The sequence below is a fragment of the Prinia subflava genome, chromosome 6 (genome assembly GCF_021018805.1).
Source record: "Prinia subflava isolate CZ2003 ecotype Zambia chromosome 6, Cam_Psub_1.2, whole genome shotgun sequence".
Classification (NCBI taxonomy): Eukaryota; Metazoa; Chordata; class Aves; order Passeriformes; family Cisticolidae; genus Prinia; species Prinia subflava.
The window spans coordinates 23,183,918-23,200,229 of record NC_086252.1 but is presented as its reverse complement, the minus strand read 5'-3'; the positions used below and the strand labels follow the sequence as shown (position 1 = coordinate 23,200,229).

The 16,312-nt window shown below is 46.2% G+C and overlaps 1 protein-coding gene across 1 annotated transcript in view; it reads left to right on the top strand.

Moving 5' to 3' along the window:
• LOC134552207 (unconventional myosin-X-like) overlaps positions 1 to 16,312 on the top strand; it is an 89,957-nt gene that overhangs the window by 2,950 nt on the left and 70,695 nt on the right. Inside the window, exon 2 of the mRNA XM_063400670.1 lies at positions 11,264 to 11,362. Within this exon, the coding sequence (XP_063256740.1) occupies positions 11,264 to 11,362 (99 nt within the window). The remainder of the gene's footprint in view (positions 1 to 11,263; positions 11,363 to 16,312) is intronic.

The window sequence follows — 16,312 nt, the reverse complement described above, 5'->3', positions numbered from 1 at the left end:
TGCTCTTGTGATGAAATCCAAAGCTTTTCATCTGTGTTGTAAAATAAATCCCCTGAAGTTCTTAAGCTTTCTGACATGGGGAGAAAAAGGCGGGGTAATTCTGTGTTCATGTCCTGCATGGCTGTGGTGATTGGAATTATCCTCTCTACAGCTGTCATGGTCTTCACTCACTATTCCCCATATTCCCCATCCTTTCTGGCCACAGCCTTTCTCTTCTTTGTGGCCTGGGACATCTGCCATGGAGACAGGGAGAGGATCCATCTCTCCTGGGGCTACATGCAGATCAGGAAGGAGCATCAGAGTCAAGGCTGTGAAGGAGTACTAAGTCTACTGAAATTGTCACTGTGCATGCACCTGAGCTGGCTCCCAAACTAAGGTGGGGAGCAAGTACCTCTGCCAGGTTTCTTTTGCTCTGGCAGCTTTGCCCTGAGGGCTGACTTCCATTGATGTAAATGGAAAGTGCCTGACTTCTCCACAAAGCCATCAGGGAAGCCACAGGGTGTGAGCCTTTACTGGCCACAAGATGCTCAACTGAATTTGCTGTGCTTTGGGCATGTAATGGCTTCTTAGTCCCAGCATAAAGTCATGTGCTTCTGTTATGGGTAAAGAGAACAACTGAAAGGACTTGACTGTGAATGCACCTTTGCAGTGTGGAGCCTGCGTGATACCTGTGAGCAGCAGGTACAGACAGGACTTGTCTGATTTTTGGTTGCACATGCAATTCTCACCAGTTTTGGGCTCTCTGTTGAAGCTGCTTGGATGCATCATTCAGAAACCCATGTCCCTGGGGAGCCCAGGTTATGCTGGGTTGGAAGGGTTTGTACATGGCTGGATTAGGTTTCTCAATAGTTTGGTTTGCCCTTCCCATGCTCCCTGCAGTTGGGAGAAGGAGGAGTTCCTGTGAGAGAGGAACATGGCCAGATGTCTGGGAGAATCTATCCAGAGACTCTTGTCTGAGATGAGGGAAATGGTTCAGCTGACGTGGATGATGCTGACCATGAGTGATGAGCTGTCTTTACAGATAACAGTAAGCTGAATGCCCATGTGTTAACCATTGTCTTAGGAAAATGCCATCTTGGAAAGAAAAGGTACCTAGAACATCATCTTCTTAACAGTGAGGCTGCTCTTTGAGGGAGTATTCCAGCTAAGCCTCTCTCCACCTCTCAGGGACATGTGCTTTGCCAGCTTCTCCTGACAACCTCCTCTCAGTCCACTGAGAATATTGTGACCTCTCAGAGAGAGGACCTGTAGGGATTAAGAAGAGACAGAGAAATGCTGACTGCTATATCCATCTTGTATAGGTAATGCTCTCTGTGTCAATACCAAACAGAGCAACCCCTCCCTGTTTAATTAGCCTGTGTAGTGCAGCTGGAGAGAAGTACCACTGTCCTTAAAGATATCCATGCAGTTAGTGTAGCACGGATGTTCCTACACAGAGAATCCTCCATCCAAGCTGTGTCTCCCCTAAACCATTCAGAGTGATAAAGAGGCAGATCTAGGACAAAAGGATTTGACTGCCCTGTTTTGGAGCAGCAATTGCAAGGAAGAAAGCTCTTGTGCCAAAGGTGACATGTAGAAGTGTCTGGCGGAAGAGAGGGAGTCCTGCTAGCTCCCTCCTTAGGGCATTCATCTGGAGCCAGGCTGCATGAGCTGCGACCTTGTCAGATCCCATCAGCAGCAAGAGGGTGGGCTGGCACAGGCTCTCAATGAGAGCCCCCACATGAAGGGAAGCCAGGTTGCCCTGGGCCAAGCCTTGCTCAGCTGCCCCACTGTGGCCTCCAAAACCACCTTCTTCTGCTCTGCTTTCACTTCTTGCCACAGTTACATTTAACATCATTATCACAAATGTTTTGCAATTTCTTTTTCCCCTTTTGCTTTAAGGAGAATATGCGAACCATCTAAATGTGATCATTAAGACTGAAACTTGTGAGAGTCTGGATTTCCTGGTTATCTTTCAGTTACTCTAAACTCTGCAGTTCTGCCTCCTCATTTCCGTCTGAGATCACCCACAGTTCAGCAGTGCTGTAGAGACAAATTTCAGGAAAAACACCTATGGAGGGCGTGTTATGCATCCCTTGGCACAGTGCCCAGGGGACTGAGAGGTCCTGTCATACAAGTGCAATAATTATCACAGCAACTGAACTGGTGGTGGGGCTTCTCACAGATCCAGTCGTCAGTGTATTTGATGAGAAGGTGGAAATTAGGGTTAGGACAAGGGGGGTTTATTAGTGCTGTTTATTCCTGTTACTTGCATCGTGAGCCAACGATGAAGATTTGGCTGAATCACATTTTCTAGAAGGGCCTCTTATTTCTAGAGGATCCCCTGCTTTTTGCAGTTTCTTCAAGTGGTTACACAACCTTGTTTTAAAATAAATCCTGCTTCATTTCTGAAGTATCTGGCAGATCCACCCTACTTTTCTTCTGCTTCATGAGTCGCTTAGTCCCAAATAAGTTCTCTGTCTGCAAAAAATTATTTTCTTGGACTGAGTTGCTTCTGGGTTGCTGGCAAACCAGCAACTGGTGAGCCAGCAGGTAGCAGAGAGGGGTCTCAGTGCTACTGGCTGCCGTGTCCTCTCAGCAGGGTGGAATCAGTTGAGGATGCAGGGACAGAGATGAGGTTTGCAGCCCATGCTGGGCCACACGCTGCTCTAATCCCCCCACTATCACTGTCTAGGCTAGATAGGTCAGCCCTAGCTCTGGCATATCTACATAATGACATTAACATCTTCAAAACACTTTTGCACTACAAGGGATCTTTCTGAACAGCAAAAATGACTGAGCCTTTTATGTTGTCTCTGGAAGGCTTCTTTCTCACACCTCAAAGCATAAGTAAGCAGTAAACTTCCTTACTCCTGTTTATACATCCCAGACATGCATCAGTTCTTGTTGCAACCACATGTCCTGGGAGTTTTTGCTCAGCAATTCGCAATCCTCTTCGGGCCTGTGACTTTCCAGAAGACATTCCTCTGTTTGAAGTACTCATTGCATTCCTTCTCTCCTGACGAGGCCTTTCGGTTTGGCTGTACTTTAATCCTGTTCTGTTCTAACAGGGGGCTGTGGAATCCACACTGCTCTGATGGTCACGTCCTTGTGGGTACTTACTTATCTAGCAGATGTTGGCATTTGCTACTGTCAGCACAACTTCAGATTTTAGATCCTTGATGAGAATACAAAATAGTACTGATCCTGTCACTGCAGACATTTGTTGGAAACTCCCTCAGTTAGTAGTGATTTTCCCCATTTGTAACAACAGTTTTGAGATTCCTTTGCTGCTGTTTGCTCCTCAAGAGCTGACTTTTACTGAAATACTGTGTTCTACGTGGGCAACGTCATGAGAGTCAGTCATGGTCCTATTCATCTCATATGCTTGTCCTATTTATCTCAGAAGCCTTTTTGACTAGACTTCTTTCTAGATGTTAACTGGCACTGGACAACAGTTAAGCCAGAGTATCCTTAAGATGAAACAGCTGAGAGCAAAACCTCTGTATTTCCCCTGGGGTTCTCAGACTAAGCAACTCATGGTTACTAGGGATAGTCCTGCTTTCACTCCCATTTAGACTGACTCTTTCAATCTCTTGGAATTTCCTCAGTATTACCAGACTTATAAAAAAATTACTATCAGCTGTTGAGAAACTTTATTGGACAGATCTCTGGGAACTCTTGGACCTGTTGATTTTTAAAATGTTTTATGTTCTTTCCATTTACTGAAAGCACTTCAGCATTGCAATGTGATGCAAGATGGGTGCTTTCCAGGCATGTTTGTTAAAAACTTCTGTATGTCTCCGTCATCCCAGCACCAAGCCTGCCAGTGTTCAGGAAGTATTTGAACAATACTCTTGAGCACGTGGTGTGACTCTTGGGGATGGTCCTGTGCAGGGCCAGAAGTTGGACTTGATAATCTTTGTGGGTTCCCTCCAACTCAGCTTATTCTCTGATTCCAGGATAACTCACAGTGCTGCCATCCACATCTAATAGTTGGATGCTGCTCCTAGCACATGCCTTTGTCCCAGTGATTTTAGAAAAGAGTGACACATAGACTATAGACTCTTCTGTCTTCCCTGTATCCCAGCTTCTTTCTTACACGGGTTGTTTGCCCCATTTTTCCCTACTTCCACTCTTATTTCAGATTGACTGAGTGCATCCCAGCTCACAGGCACACCACTTGCTTTCTGTGTGGTGTTTCAAGGAAGGACACTGAGGACGAGCAAACACCAGGAAAATGTCTCACATGAAGAGTTTAAAAAACCTGAGATTACTTTATTAGTGAAGTGACAAATAGGGGGAGACATGGCAAAAGAGCAGAAAATAATGGATGAGACAGAGAAGGTGGATTGAATTCCTCTGTGCCTCTACCTCCGACCGCAAGAAAAAGGGGGTTTCTGCTTCACAGTGAGGAGACTGGTTTAAAAGTGTACATTTCTGTATAATGTGTGAGTAGATGGTAGAACTCTATAAGGCAGGGAAATGCTGAAATCCAGGATGTGGAAAGATGCAAAAAAAGCATTGGACATAATCCCAAATTATGCATAATAAACATTGCAGTAGAAATACTGTTTCAGGGCTGTTGTCTGAGGTTTTTGCAGAACATGTGGCACTGTGGCTGCTCAGTGACAGACCACTGTGTCCTTGTGGCTTCCTGAGGCCCTGAGCTCTGTTCTCTGGACCTCGAAGGCTTCTCAACTGTCCATCAGCCCAGACTCACCCTTGAAGCCATTTGGCTGAATTTGAGAGAGGGAGGGAACTGCAAGGAAGCCGCTTCACGATTTATTTGGTGGCAAGAGGGAGACTGTTCTTGAAAAGCACTGCCCAAGCTGAGATCAGGGCAGGAATACCTTTTACTTACTCAGTTTGGAGCTGCAAGCTGGTCAGGGAAAGTTTTGCTAGGGCCAGGCTGGGCTCTAGCACATGCCATGTTACCTCCTTTCGTTTGGGGCTACAGAGAGATGTAGGAAAGCCAGTGTTGCTGTGATGTGACAGGTAATACACATCTGTAGATACCCATGTGACTAATGCACTTAGGGAACACTCGTTTTAATTCAGTTCCTAATTAAAGTTTTAGGCAGGGAAGAGCTTGTAATGAAGGCAAGGAAGAGGTGTTTACTTTTATGAACATAATGAAATTCAGCAAGCATTTTCAAGACTGGTGAGAATTTCTCAGGTGGTTGCAAACTCTGTAGGACTATTACTTCACCTGAGAAGGAGAGTGACTCCACTGCCCACAGTGGAATTGCAGGGGGCAACTCATCTTAAACTGAGCTTGGAGAATGAAGTCCATAAGGATTTGCACCTGCCTCCTTCCTGTGCACTTCATGCTCATGGCAAAGGGCAGCTTTGTAGTATGTGAAAAAAAGCTGGGGGCTCATTCCCTCCAGTCCCATGACAGGGAGCTTGTGTGGTTCTTGTACTGTGTAGTTGCTTCTTTGAGAAGATTAAAAATTACCTCCACTCACCAGGCATTTCCTGGGAGATATTTGAAGTTGGAGATGTTCTGGAGAGTGAGAGAGAAGCTGTGCAGCAGCCAAACTGCGGGAGGAGACAGGAACAGAACAGATGGGAGGGGGAGGCGAAAGGGGAGTGGGAAGCAGTGCACATACATCAGTGACCAGAAGTGACAAACTGCTCTTAGATTATTTAAAATGCACAAACCTTTTCCTGATACTGCTATTCTGCAAAGCTGCTGGCAGACTGAGGGCTCTGCTCCTTAATTAGTGAGGAATGGGGCTGTTAATTGGCAGAACTAGAATGAGTCATGGGCTCATCCTAGGCTGCAGCCCTGGAGCAGCAGGACCCGTGGCTGCAGTTTGTGCCCAGCTCTGAGCCCTGCTGGCTTGCAGGGGCTGCCTGAGCTCTGTGAGCTGCTGTGTGGTAATCGTGGGACCAGACAGGTACAATCCAGTCTCTTTTTGCTCTGCAGTGTGTCTTCCTCATGCCTAACAAGAAGTAGAGTTTTGTTTCTGTTATCCCTACTGCTGTTGCAGGTATTGTCCCTCTTCACAGCTACTCCATGTTGGCTGCTGCCAGCTGAGCTGTTGCTTCTGTCTCTCTTACCTGTGACCTCCTGGGCTGCCTCTCTGTTTCAGCAGCTGGTCCCAGTTCTGCTGATCAGATACAACCTGTGGCTTCGTTTCACCCTGCCATCAGAAAAGCAGCAAAGTTGCATTCCTTACCATATGGGTCTGGGCTGCCAGGGACTCTCCCTCCCCACCAATCTTACATCCATTAGCTAAGGCTCTTTATATTTGTCCTATCACTTATTCATGATCATCCAGATCAATCTCTTGAAAAGTGCATTTATTGAAACCTGATTCCAGCTTTGTCTGAATTGCGAGGGCCTTTCTAGCCCAGTCTCTGCCTCGTGGTTTACAACCACAAAGCCCACTGAGGCTGGGAAAGAGCTGGCTCAGCACTGTGCTGCTAGGAGAGCCTTTTCTAAGCCCAGGAGCAGATGGATCCATCGCCAGGAGAAACACAAGGCTCGGATGTCCAATACCTACTGAGCAGCCTCAGAGTGCTGGAAGAACAAAGGTAAATTACGTATATAGTACTTGTAGCACCCACAGAGGTTTTTGTCACAGACTCTCTGTGCAGGGGTGTACATTTTTGAGACATCCCTGCTCCTTGCAGAATGGCTGATTTGGTATAATTACCTAAATCAAGGGAGGCACTTCAAGAGCCTCTTGTACTATTGTGTTTGTAGGTAGATCTGAAGGCCGAGACAGCCAAATTCAATCACAAAACATTAAAAACATCCTGTACTGGAAAAAGCAGACAATTGTGTGCTCCTTTCACACACTGAAAGGTGTCTTCCAACCAAAATCACTTTTCCTCTGTGAATAACCCCTGGAAAATTGATGCAGCCATCCTGGTTTAGCCCCTGCTGAGCATGTTACTCCTGGCAGTTGTGTAGGTTTGTGCACAAGGAGGAATGGGATGTTTGAGTGCACTCAGAGAGAGGCAGCACTGCTGTGTCCTGTCCTGAGGTTCAGCTGGGGCAGCTCATTCTTGCTTGTGCCTGGGAAGAAGCAGTTTCCAGAAGACGGAGGACATCCTGGGAAAACGTGAAGATTCATGGGTAGTCCAGAACACACGAGTGAGGAGAAAAGAATATGAGGACTTGTTTCTGAAGAGTGATACAGCTGTGGAGTGCTTTCTCCTGTCAGTGGGACTGTGTCTCCTGCTGGGCTGGGAGGCCCTGGAGAGGCCAAGGCACCTGCAGGTGCAGAGGTTTGTGTCTTGTCCTCTGGGGCTTACCTTGCTGCCTTCAACAGCTGGATAAGTGATGAGGAGGGTGCAGCTGCTGTTACACACCCTTCTTTAATGCATGGATGCCTTGCTGCTGCAGTAAGGGCTGTGTGCTGCCTGTGTGCCCATTCCCTGGGTACAGCACACGAGATCTGCCTTGTTCTGTCCCTGCTGACACACCATGCTGCATCTCCTGAGATGAGCTGAGACACAGGTGTGTGAATGCAAGGGAGAACTTCCGGTTTCAGAAATGTCTAAAAAAAAAATGCACAGAAGGCCAGAGAAATCTGTGGCTTCAATCGATTTTTTGATATGATGAATAGCAGAAAATGTTATTTATTTCTGAGTCTAAGATCCCAAAGTGTCATGTGTTATTTGAACTGAGAAATGACATCTTAGAGTTTACTGTCCACAGTGGAAGGCACGATGGTGTGACTGTGGGCCAGTAGTGATGAAACACTGTTCTCTGTATGCAAAAACTTTATTTCCTAAATTACTACCCCATGCTACAGGATCACTTTTCAGGATTGTGCTTTGCTGTGCACTTTGTGGCAAGGCAAGTTCACGGACAGATTGTTGCTGAGGCCATAGGAATGAGGATGTTGGAGTTTAACATCTGAGTGACCTGCCCTTGATTAGAAACTGGTACATTACTATTTTATTCTTTCTTTCAGTTCCTGCTGTTGTTCCCTTTAAAACCAAAGCAATAGACCAGCCTAATAAACTCCTAGTAAAAGAATAATTGGGAGGGGATGAGCTCATTATATAAGGGGCTCAAGTTAAGTGTATGATCAGTATTCAGCCAGCTTTATTTGATGGAAGGTGCTTACACAAAATCATCACTGCTCTTCCTTCTCTGTCTTTTAAGCTGTTCTCTTCAAACTGGTGATTGCTTGTTGCTTCATTTAGTTAAACTGTTTTGTCTGTGGGTGAGGGTGGACCTTCTATGTCCCAGAATGAAAGCTGAAGGGTTTTTACTCTTGTCCTAGAAGAGCAGGGTTTTACCATCATCCATGGTGCCTGTGGGAGCTGGGGCCCCCAGAGCTGGCACATTGCTGCTGGGTGGTGCTCAGTCCTATTGACCTTGTTTCTCCTATGGATGTTCATCCTTGCTGCCTGGAAGTTTTTGGAAGGTTTCTGCTCAATTTAATCCTTTCAACTGATCAATGAGAGATGTGGCAATGGGGGAGAGGGGAGTTAAAGTGGGAGCAGTCTCTTTGGTGTCACCATCTGCTCTTGTATTTAGTCAAGGCTCCTTGGGGAATTTCATGTTTAGGAAAAAGGGCTGGTGGAATGAGATGCACTAAAACAAACTCTGCCTTTCAGGAAATGGGACTATGGCTATGCTGGGCAGAAGTTACAGTAATTATTTGCTCTGTGGTTCCTTTTCTGGCTGTCTCAGCACAATATTCCTTTTGGAAACAGCATAACAGGGTGATTGCTGTGCAGAGGCAATTGCTGTTGTACAAACAGCTACAACATCAGAGTAAACTGAAGTAAGTCATTCTGGGCAGCTGAAATACCACAGTGCCTGGGAGTTTCAGCATGTTGCCCTCTATTCCTTAGTAGCACACAGAAGGACCTGCCATAAGTTTGTGTGGTATTGTACAAGAGAAATATGTCTCCTTGGAGGAGTATTTGTTAATGCTTTTGCACATGGACTTCTGCTGGGAAAGGGGTCTGAATCAGTGTGGACTTTTAGATAATTTCTGTGCGTTGAAGACAGCTGAGTGATCCCATTGCCTATCTCTCCTCTTTTTCCTTCTAAGTGGTACCTATTAATTAACTGTATTCATTCTCATGGATCATCACTTCTGTGTCAGATTATCAACTGCCTGTAGCTCCAAGGTAATTTCTGAGCTCAGGGAGTGGGAATCTGTAACCTGTGTAACCTGGACCCCCCTGGTGTTCAGGGACACACCGCGTAGGGTGCTGTGATGGTGGCACGCTCCCATATGCAGGGTGTGCATGCCATGGCATTGGATCACAGAGTGCATGGCAGGGTGCAGACTTGTCTTCTGATTAAGCTGCACTTGCCTCAGGCTCTCATCCTGCCATCCTGGGTTACTGCTGTCTGAAGGCATTGAAATGCACTGTTGGGGATATTTACACTAAGTGACTTATAAAAGGCTTTCTTTTATCCCACTGTTTGGAGACACAACCTTCCTGTTTTCTGACTTTTTGCTTTCTACTATGCTGGTAGTAGGAGTCTGGTGAAAGTAGCAAAAAAAACCTTTAAACACATGTTGCTGTTCATATGTTTATGCACAATACTCAGAATGTGATTTGGGAAATTGATGATTTCTCAACAGTAATGTCTTGCCCAGGTGCCTCAGGACACTTTATTTCAAGCATCCAGAGTTTTGGAACACGTAAGAGGGTGTAACAAATCCTCTGTAGTTCCTCAGAGTCTGAGTGTGATGTGTTGTTCGTATCAGGTCTCTGGGATCTCCGATCTGTAACATAAGATTCCATGTTTTTCTATCCCTATTGTTCACTGGACGTGAGGATGATCTTTGCAGACCATCCATGGGCTTAGGTGCTGATCAGATGCAATTGTGCTTTTCATTCACTTGGTGGGGGAAGATTAATCTGCTTGATGTGGAAACTCTAGACCAGAACACAGCAGTAAAGCTAGAATTATATAGACCTTTTTAATGTCATTAAACCCAGATCTTTTACTGGGAGGACTGGAGGTTGGCCTATAGATCTATCTCCTACATAAGGAAAGTAAGGGGTACTAAAGTGCTTAGAATGACTTAAGTAGTTTAAAAAACCCACCTAAACTAAAAAGAAATCATTAAAAATAGAATTAGTGTTTCACATTTTGTATAATGTAATATAGAAACACTATTGAATTTCTTCAAACATATTAAGCCTACAAGCAAGGAGCTAATGGTGCTGATGGGATTAAGAGGGTAGGAAGGGCTTAAAACTCCCGATCAATAATTTAGGGGCATAAAAAATTAGGAAGAAAGTCAGTCTATGAATCAATGAAAGGCAGAATGGCCCTAATGTTACTCAACAGTTGAGCACTTTTGATTTTTCTCAATATTTACCTAAGCAGAGTTTATGTGATTTCTATGGAAAGACATGGAAGTGATTAGTTTGCAATAACTGAAATGTGGTGTGGCTTCATGCCAAGCTCTGTAATTGCAGATCATGCTCACCCTGATCTGCCTTCCTGCTCCTGCTCTTTCCCTTGTACCAGGTCCCACAGGCAGACAGGGCAGAAGCAAATCCAGAAAACTTGTTTTCCCTACTATTTTGGTAGGCAAGCTATGAGATCTACCTGTCCTGCAGATCCCTGCATGTGTGTTACCAGAAATCTGGCTTTGTGCTCAGACTTGTCTTGAGAAACACAAATTAAGATGTTGTAATGTATGTGAAACATCATATATATATAAACATACATAAACACCAGTGCATATATACATCAGACATCAGGACCATCATGTATACATCAGTGTTTATATACATCAGAGAAACACTCAGGTCATGTCATTTACCAAAGGAAACTCTTGCCAGAGTTTGCAAACAAAGCTCTGTGAAGTCCTCTTAGCTGTTTGCTGGTGATTTCTGGAAGCATTTTGACTTACAATGACGCGTGGGTGTATGACATTGTAAACACGCTTTGTTTATATTTTCTATTATTATTATAGCATGACTTTTAATGACTGGCTATTCCAAGTTTTAAAATAATTAAACAGTCAAACCAACTATTCTATGTGTTGGTATCTTTCCATAACACTTTCTATAAAAATTGGTGTTTGCTTACTTTAGTTTCTGTATGAAACTCATTAAAACTCCTTTTTCTTCCGCTCATGTTACATTAAAAAAAACCAAAACCTGTTTCTCTGAAAATGTAAGTAGGACTTACTTAAATATTTTAAGCAGCTGTAGCTTGGAAATAGCCTCTGAATTCTGCAGCTTCCCCCAGCTTTCCTTGGGTGTTTGCACCCTGTGTGCAGACCTCACAGGCTCCAGTTCTTTCTAACGTGATGTCTTCTTGTTTTTGCAGGGTGCCAGGGTATGGCTGCGGGAGCAGGACCAGCTGCAGCCATGCACTGTTGGCTTGTGTGCCAATGGAAACGTTCTCTTCACCTCAGACTATGGCACGGTAAGTGAAGTTTGCATGAGGCTGTAGCCTATGCCAAGCTGTAAGATAGACTTCTTGGTTTTGCATGAGCATCATGTTGAAATTTATCAATGGAAATGCTGGAATTCTCTCTGAAAAGTGACCTGGCTCTGTTACAAACTATGCCAAAGATCTTACAAATGTTAAGAAGTTTGTTCTTGTTCTCTTTATTTCTTTGCCTGCCTCACTTTTTTTGGTTTCCTTTGTGCCATCTTTGAAGGAGTTGCATTAGCCTAGCAAAATCATTGTATCGGCTAAATGCTCCTGGAAGGAGGCAGCTCCACCAACCAGGCAGCCCTTCCTGCCACGATGTGCAAGCTTTGCCTCTCTAAGGGTGCTCGTGCTCACCACCAGCCGCTTCAGCAGCTTTTGCTGTCAGCCCTTTGGGCCAGGGGCACGTGGCAGTGGGCTCCCTGTGCCAGTGCGTGTGCAAGGGCAGCAGAGATGCACAGGACAGCTCAGCAAGGCAGCCAAGCTCCCCTGAGAGCAGAGCTCTCCAACAGTGATAAGAACAAGCTGCTTTCCCACGTGATTTCCAGCCCTGTGCTCCTTGTGGTTCCCTGCTGCATCTACTGCAGTGCTCACAGAATAATATTGGTAGGAAGGGACCTCTGGGGATCATCCAAGTCCTCAGTGAGTCAGCTCGCCTGGCTAGCCCTGGGAAAACTATCCACAGCCTTCACAGAGGCTCTTGGTGAGTCAGGCTGGTGCCTGGGCTGGGAGGAGATGGGGAAATGGGCAGGACTGTGCCCTCCAGCAGTGAGCAATTAGACCTGCTCAGCTGTTCTGGTGAATGGGCCCTGCAGGTGGCTGCTTTGTTACAGAAAAATGGACAGGTTTTCTTCAGCCTCTCACCTGGCAAACAAAGGAGGGCACAGGGGGAAAAGGGATTTAGGACTCTGGTTTGTGAAGCCACTATAGGACTGTCGTATTTTTCAGTCTTGCCTGAAAAGGCCTAGATTTAAGACATCACTCTTTTATAAAGAGCCTGATTTGTTTCTTAGAGATGGAAATTCCCCTTGCAAGCACAGATCTTTTATCTGGTTACTGTAGTCTCTCAAACCCCTTCTTGAGGAGTTGACTTGTTTGAGGAGTGCTGGATATCACTAACACGTTTTAAGGGATCACGGGTAGTGCAGCAGCCTCCAAAGTGACAAAAATTGGTGAGTACTTCTGTGACTTTCCCAATTCTGTCTCTTCTGACATGCTGCTGTGGCCTTGTAAAATCTTTCAAACCCACCTGGCACCTCTGAAAGGACACCAGAAATCCCACTTTAGAGCTGCCTGTGTGGGTGCTCCCACCTCCAGTCTGCGTCCCGTATGCTGGAAAATATGCTCAGGATAATGCTGGGTGCCGTTCAGGTGTGAAAAATAAAGCTGGGTTTGGAGCCAGCTAGGCTGGAGGAGCATGTGCTTTATGGTTAATGCAGTAAAAGCACATGGTGGTCATTAAAGGGCTTTCTTTATTCTGTGCCACCCAAGAGCTGTCGTGTGTGCTTCCCTCACCTGCCACGCTCATTGCTTCACACCTGTAGGAGGGACTGGCAGTTCTACCCTGGGTGAAAACTGATGAATGTCTTCACCTTGGGTTGGATGGGGCAGCTGATCCCTCTGATTTTTAGGACCCTCTGATCTCGTGTCCTCATGTTTGCTGTGGCCCAGCATCCCTGCAGTCCTTGCAGCTCTGAGAAGTCCAGTCATGCTTCAAAGCTTTTGTCATTTGTTTTCACTTCCTTAAAAACACCTCAAGCAATAAATCCATCAGAAATGTGACTTCCTGGGAGGAAAGGAGGAGCTTTGCTTATGAAACACAAGATTAGAAACCACAATCCAGACAAAACAGCCAAATGCTTTATGGATAAATATATCTTGGATGCCAGGTGGGAGCTTTGCTTATGTGCTCAGGATGGCACTAATGGATGGAATTATGTTTGAAAAGGAATAATTTCTCCCTTGCTGAGCCCGGTGAGCACTACTGGCAAGCCTCATCTTGGCTTGTTTGCTGGCCAGATTTTGCTTTATTCCTGACCATTGCAGGGCCTTGGAGAGAGTTGTGGTCATTGTACTCTCACCTTGGGCTGAATCTGAGGCCAATATAGTGCATTACTGGTGAGAAAGTAGAAATCTTTTGCTGTGAGGTCCCTGTTAGACTGAAAGCTGATTATTTTCCTTTCCAGAAATAAAGATCTGCTTATTAACACCTATAACTTTGTGTTTTATACGTTAACTTGTTTAAAAAAGGGATATTCTGGGGGCAGCTTTGCTGAGAGATCAGTTTGCCTGAGTTCTTACTTGCTTCAGTAAAAATCACCAATCATATTGAGCTCAATAGTGCTGAACTTCAGCCTGGCATACCCTTCCTGGAACAGGATGATGGGGGAGGATCTCTGAAATCGCTCTCCTGGCAAATTGCTGGGAGTGTCCAGGAGTGAGCAGTGGGGTAACAAAAGCTTCCTTACTGGGACTCTGAGGGTGGAGCATCATCCTGTTTGTGTCTCACACCTCTGAGCTCTTTGAAGAAAGTCAGTGATAGTCTTGGGACAAGTGTCTGTGTCCAGGAGCATGGATGATCCGTGCAGCCTGTTGGTGATACAGACACTGGGAAAACTGCTCTCTTCCCTGGAGGGCAGAGAACAAATTAAAAGTCAGCCTTCTTCCAGTGCCAGGGAAGACCTGAAAACTCTCCCACATGTCACAAGTGCCTTCCAGAGGCACAGAGCCATCACCTCCCAAACCCCAGTGGGGCTGGAGCCCCAGCCTCTGCCTGAGGGAGGGTGAGCTGCCTAGGCATGCAGTGATGTGCATTAGATGAACCTCCACAGCCTCAGGGACAGACAGGTGACAACTTGGCCTCGGCTGGGATGGCAATGTGGTATCATGCTGCTCCTCCAGGGGCTACATTTCACCTCTGCAGTGTTTCTGTCCCGAGGGTACCAGAACCAATACTGCAAATCCACCTTTGTTGCTGTCCTGCCAGAGCACCTGCTGAACTCTTTACCGATATTGGACCAGACTTTTTTTTTAAGAGAGGGATGACTGAATAACACCAATGAAATGATTCATGACAGGTATAACAGGTGATTATCTAAGCCCTGCTAATCATTTACTTGTGTATTTAGGACCCCTGTTCCTCTTCAGGGTTCCATTTTCTCCCAGGTTGTCTACAGGAACAAGGAAATGAGCTCTGACTCGTCACTTTTCATGCATAGCAGCCTCTGGGCACAGGTGCTGCCAGCTGCTTGGTATCTTTTAGGACACTTGTCCACTCAGCTTTTTGTGTAAACGTTTTCTTATTGTTTGTCTTCTGGCCCAAATGGCTGCAAGTGCTGACAACGCAGTAGCAAATGAGTAAGTCTGGGCAGATATAAGGAAAGATCACGTCATTCTTACTTGTCCTCTTCCAAACTTTGTGTAAGTCAGTGGACAAGTGAGAGCCAGGGTCGTTTGCTGCCTCCTGGTTGGAATTGCAGTACTGATTTTGTTCCTGACAATCCAGCTCATGTTGTGCATCTACAGCTTGTACTCTCTCCTGAATTTAGTTGTCCCGTTCTCCCTTTCTTCTCCCTCACTTCTCTTGTCAAAGTGCCTGAAGTCTCTGCTCTGAAGAAGGAAAAAAAAAAGCGTTTTTCTATTTTTAGGGTCATGCTTGCAGACCCTAAAATGGGGGTCCTGCTGCTGGCAGTCAGACCTCTCTGACACCCAGGAGCAGAACTGGCGTGGAAAGGCCTTTTTGCTGGGCTGGGCTTTGTTTTACACTGATCACGAATGTGAACTGTATATTTTTGAAAGCCTCCTGGCTGATGAAACAAGTGAGCTGTGAAGGAATCTGCCAGTGGAAGAGACTGAGTAGTCCTTGCCACGCAGGTGTGACTGGTCAGAAATGGGGCATGCACACCTGAGGGACTGAGCCAGCTTCTCCTCCCCAGCTCCCCTCCTGCTGCTCTTGTGGTTGTCATCACGGTGACCTTGTAAGGGTGCAGTGCTGGGCTGTTGCTGCCCTGCCCTGGCGGGGTGCAGGCTCAGAGCCCTGAGGGGGTGAGCACCTGCAGCGGCTGCAGCTGTGGGCGCCCTGCACGGGCCTGGCAGGGCTGGTGGCGGGAGGGGGCTGGGTGACCTCATTCTGTCTGCAGCCTGCAGCTGCAGGGTGGCCTCTCCCAGCACTGACGGCAGCCTGAGCACTCCAAGGAGGTGGGCAGGAGAAACCAGTTACATCAAGGCTGTAGATGATAGTTTGTTCTCTATGGAGCCTGTCGGTTTCTTGCTGGCACCCAGGAGGGCTGAGAAGCAGGGATGGAAACAAGGTAGAGACCAGGACCCCAGGAGAGGAGGAAAAGCACAAGATTCTTTGGAAGGGTTACTGTGGACCAGTTTCCATCTCCAGGATGCCTATATGAAGTCTCCCATCTGTCTCTCTTTAGGTCTTACCATTTAGCGCAGCTTTGGATGCTGGGTGGGAGATGGCACAGGGCTGAATCCAAGAGTGGGAAGCAACTGAAATAACTTTTGTGAAATGCCAGCATCGTGCTTGAGGAGGAGGAAAGGAGGGCTGGGATATGCCTGTGGTGGAGAGGAACAGTCACATAATCTCAGCTGTGCTGAAAGAGGGTGAAGGAGATGACCTGATAACTGAGTGGGTTATTGAGGAGGGAGAAGCTCTAGCAGGAAGAAGGATGCAGCAATTGAGGCAAGATGAGTGCAACTGCACAGAGAGATGAGTACTTCCTCGAGCAGTGATAGAAGTTAATAGGTGTCACTGTACAAATATTTTGAAAGCTGTATCATACACATACGTGTCATCACACAGCGAGAATGTCACTACTTTATTTGGCTTCTCATAAGCTTTGCTTTCCTTTGCTCTTGAGATGACAAACTCTTCCAGATGCTCTCTGGCTGCTTCTATGGAGAGTGCAGGGCCAAACTTGGAATGTGAAT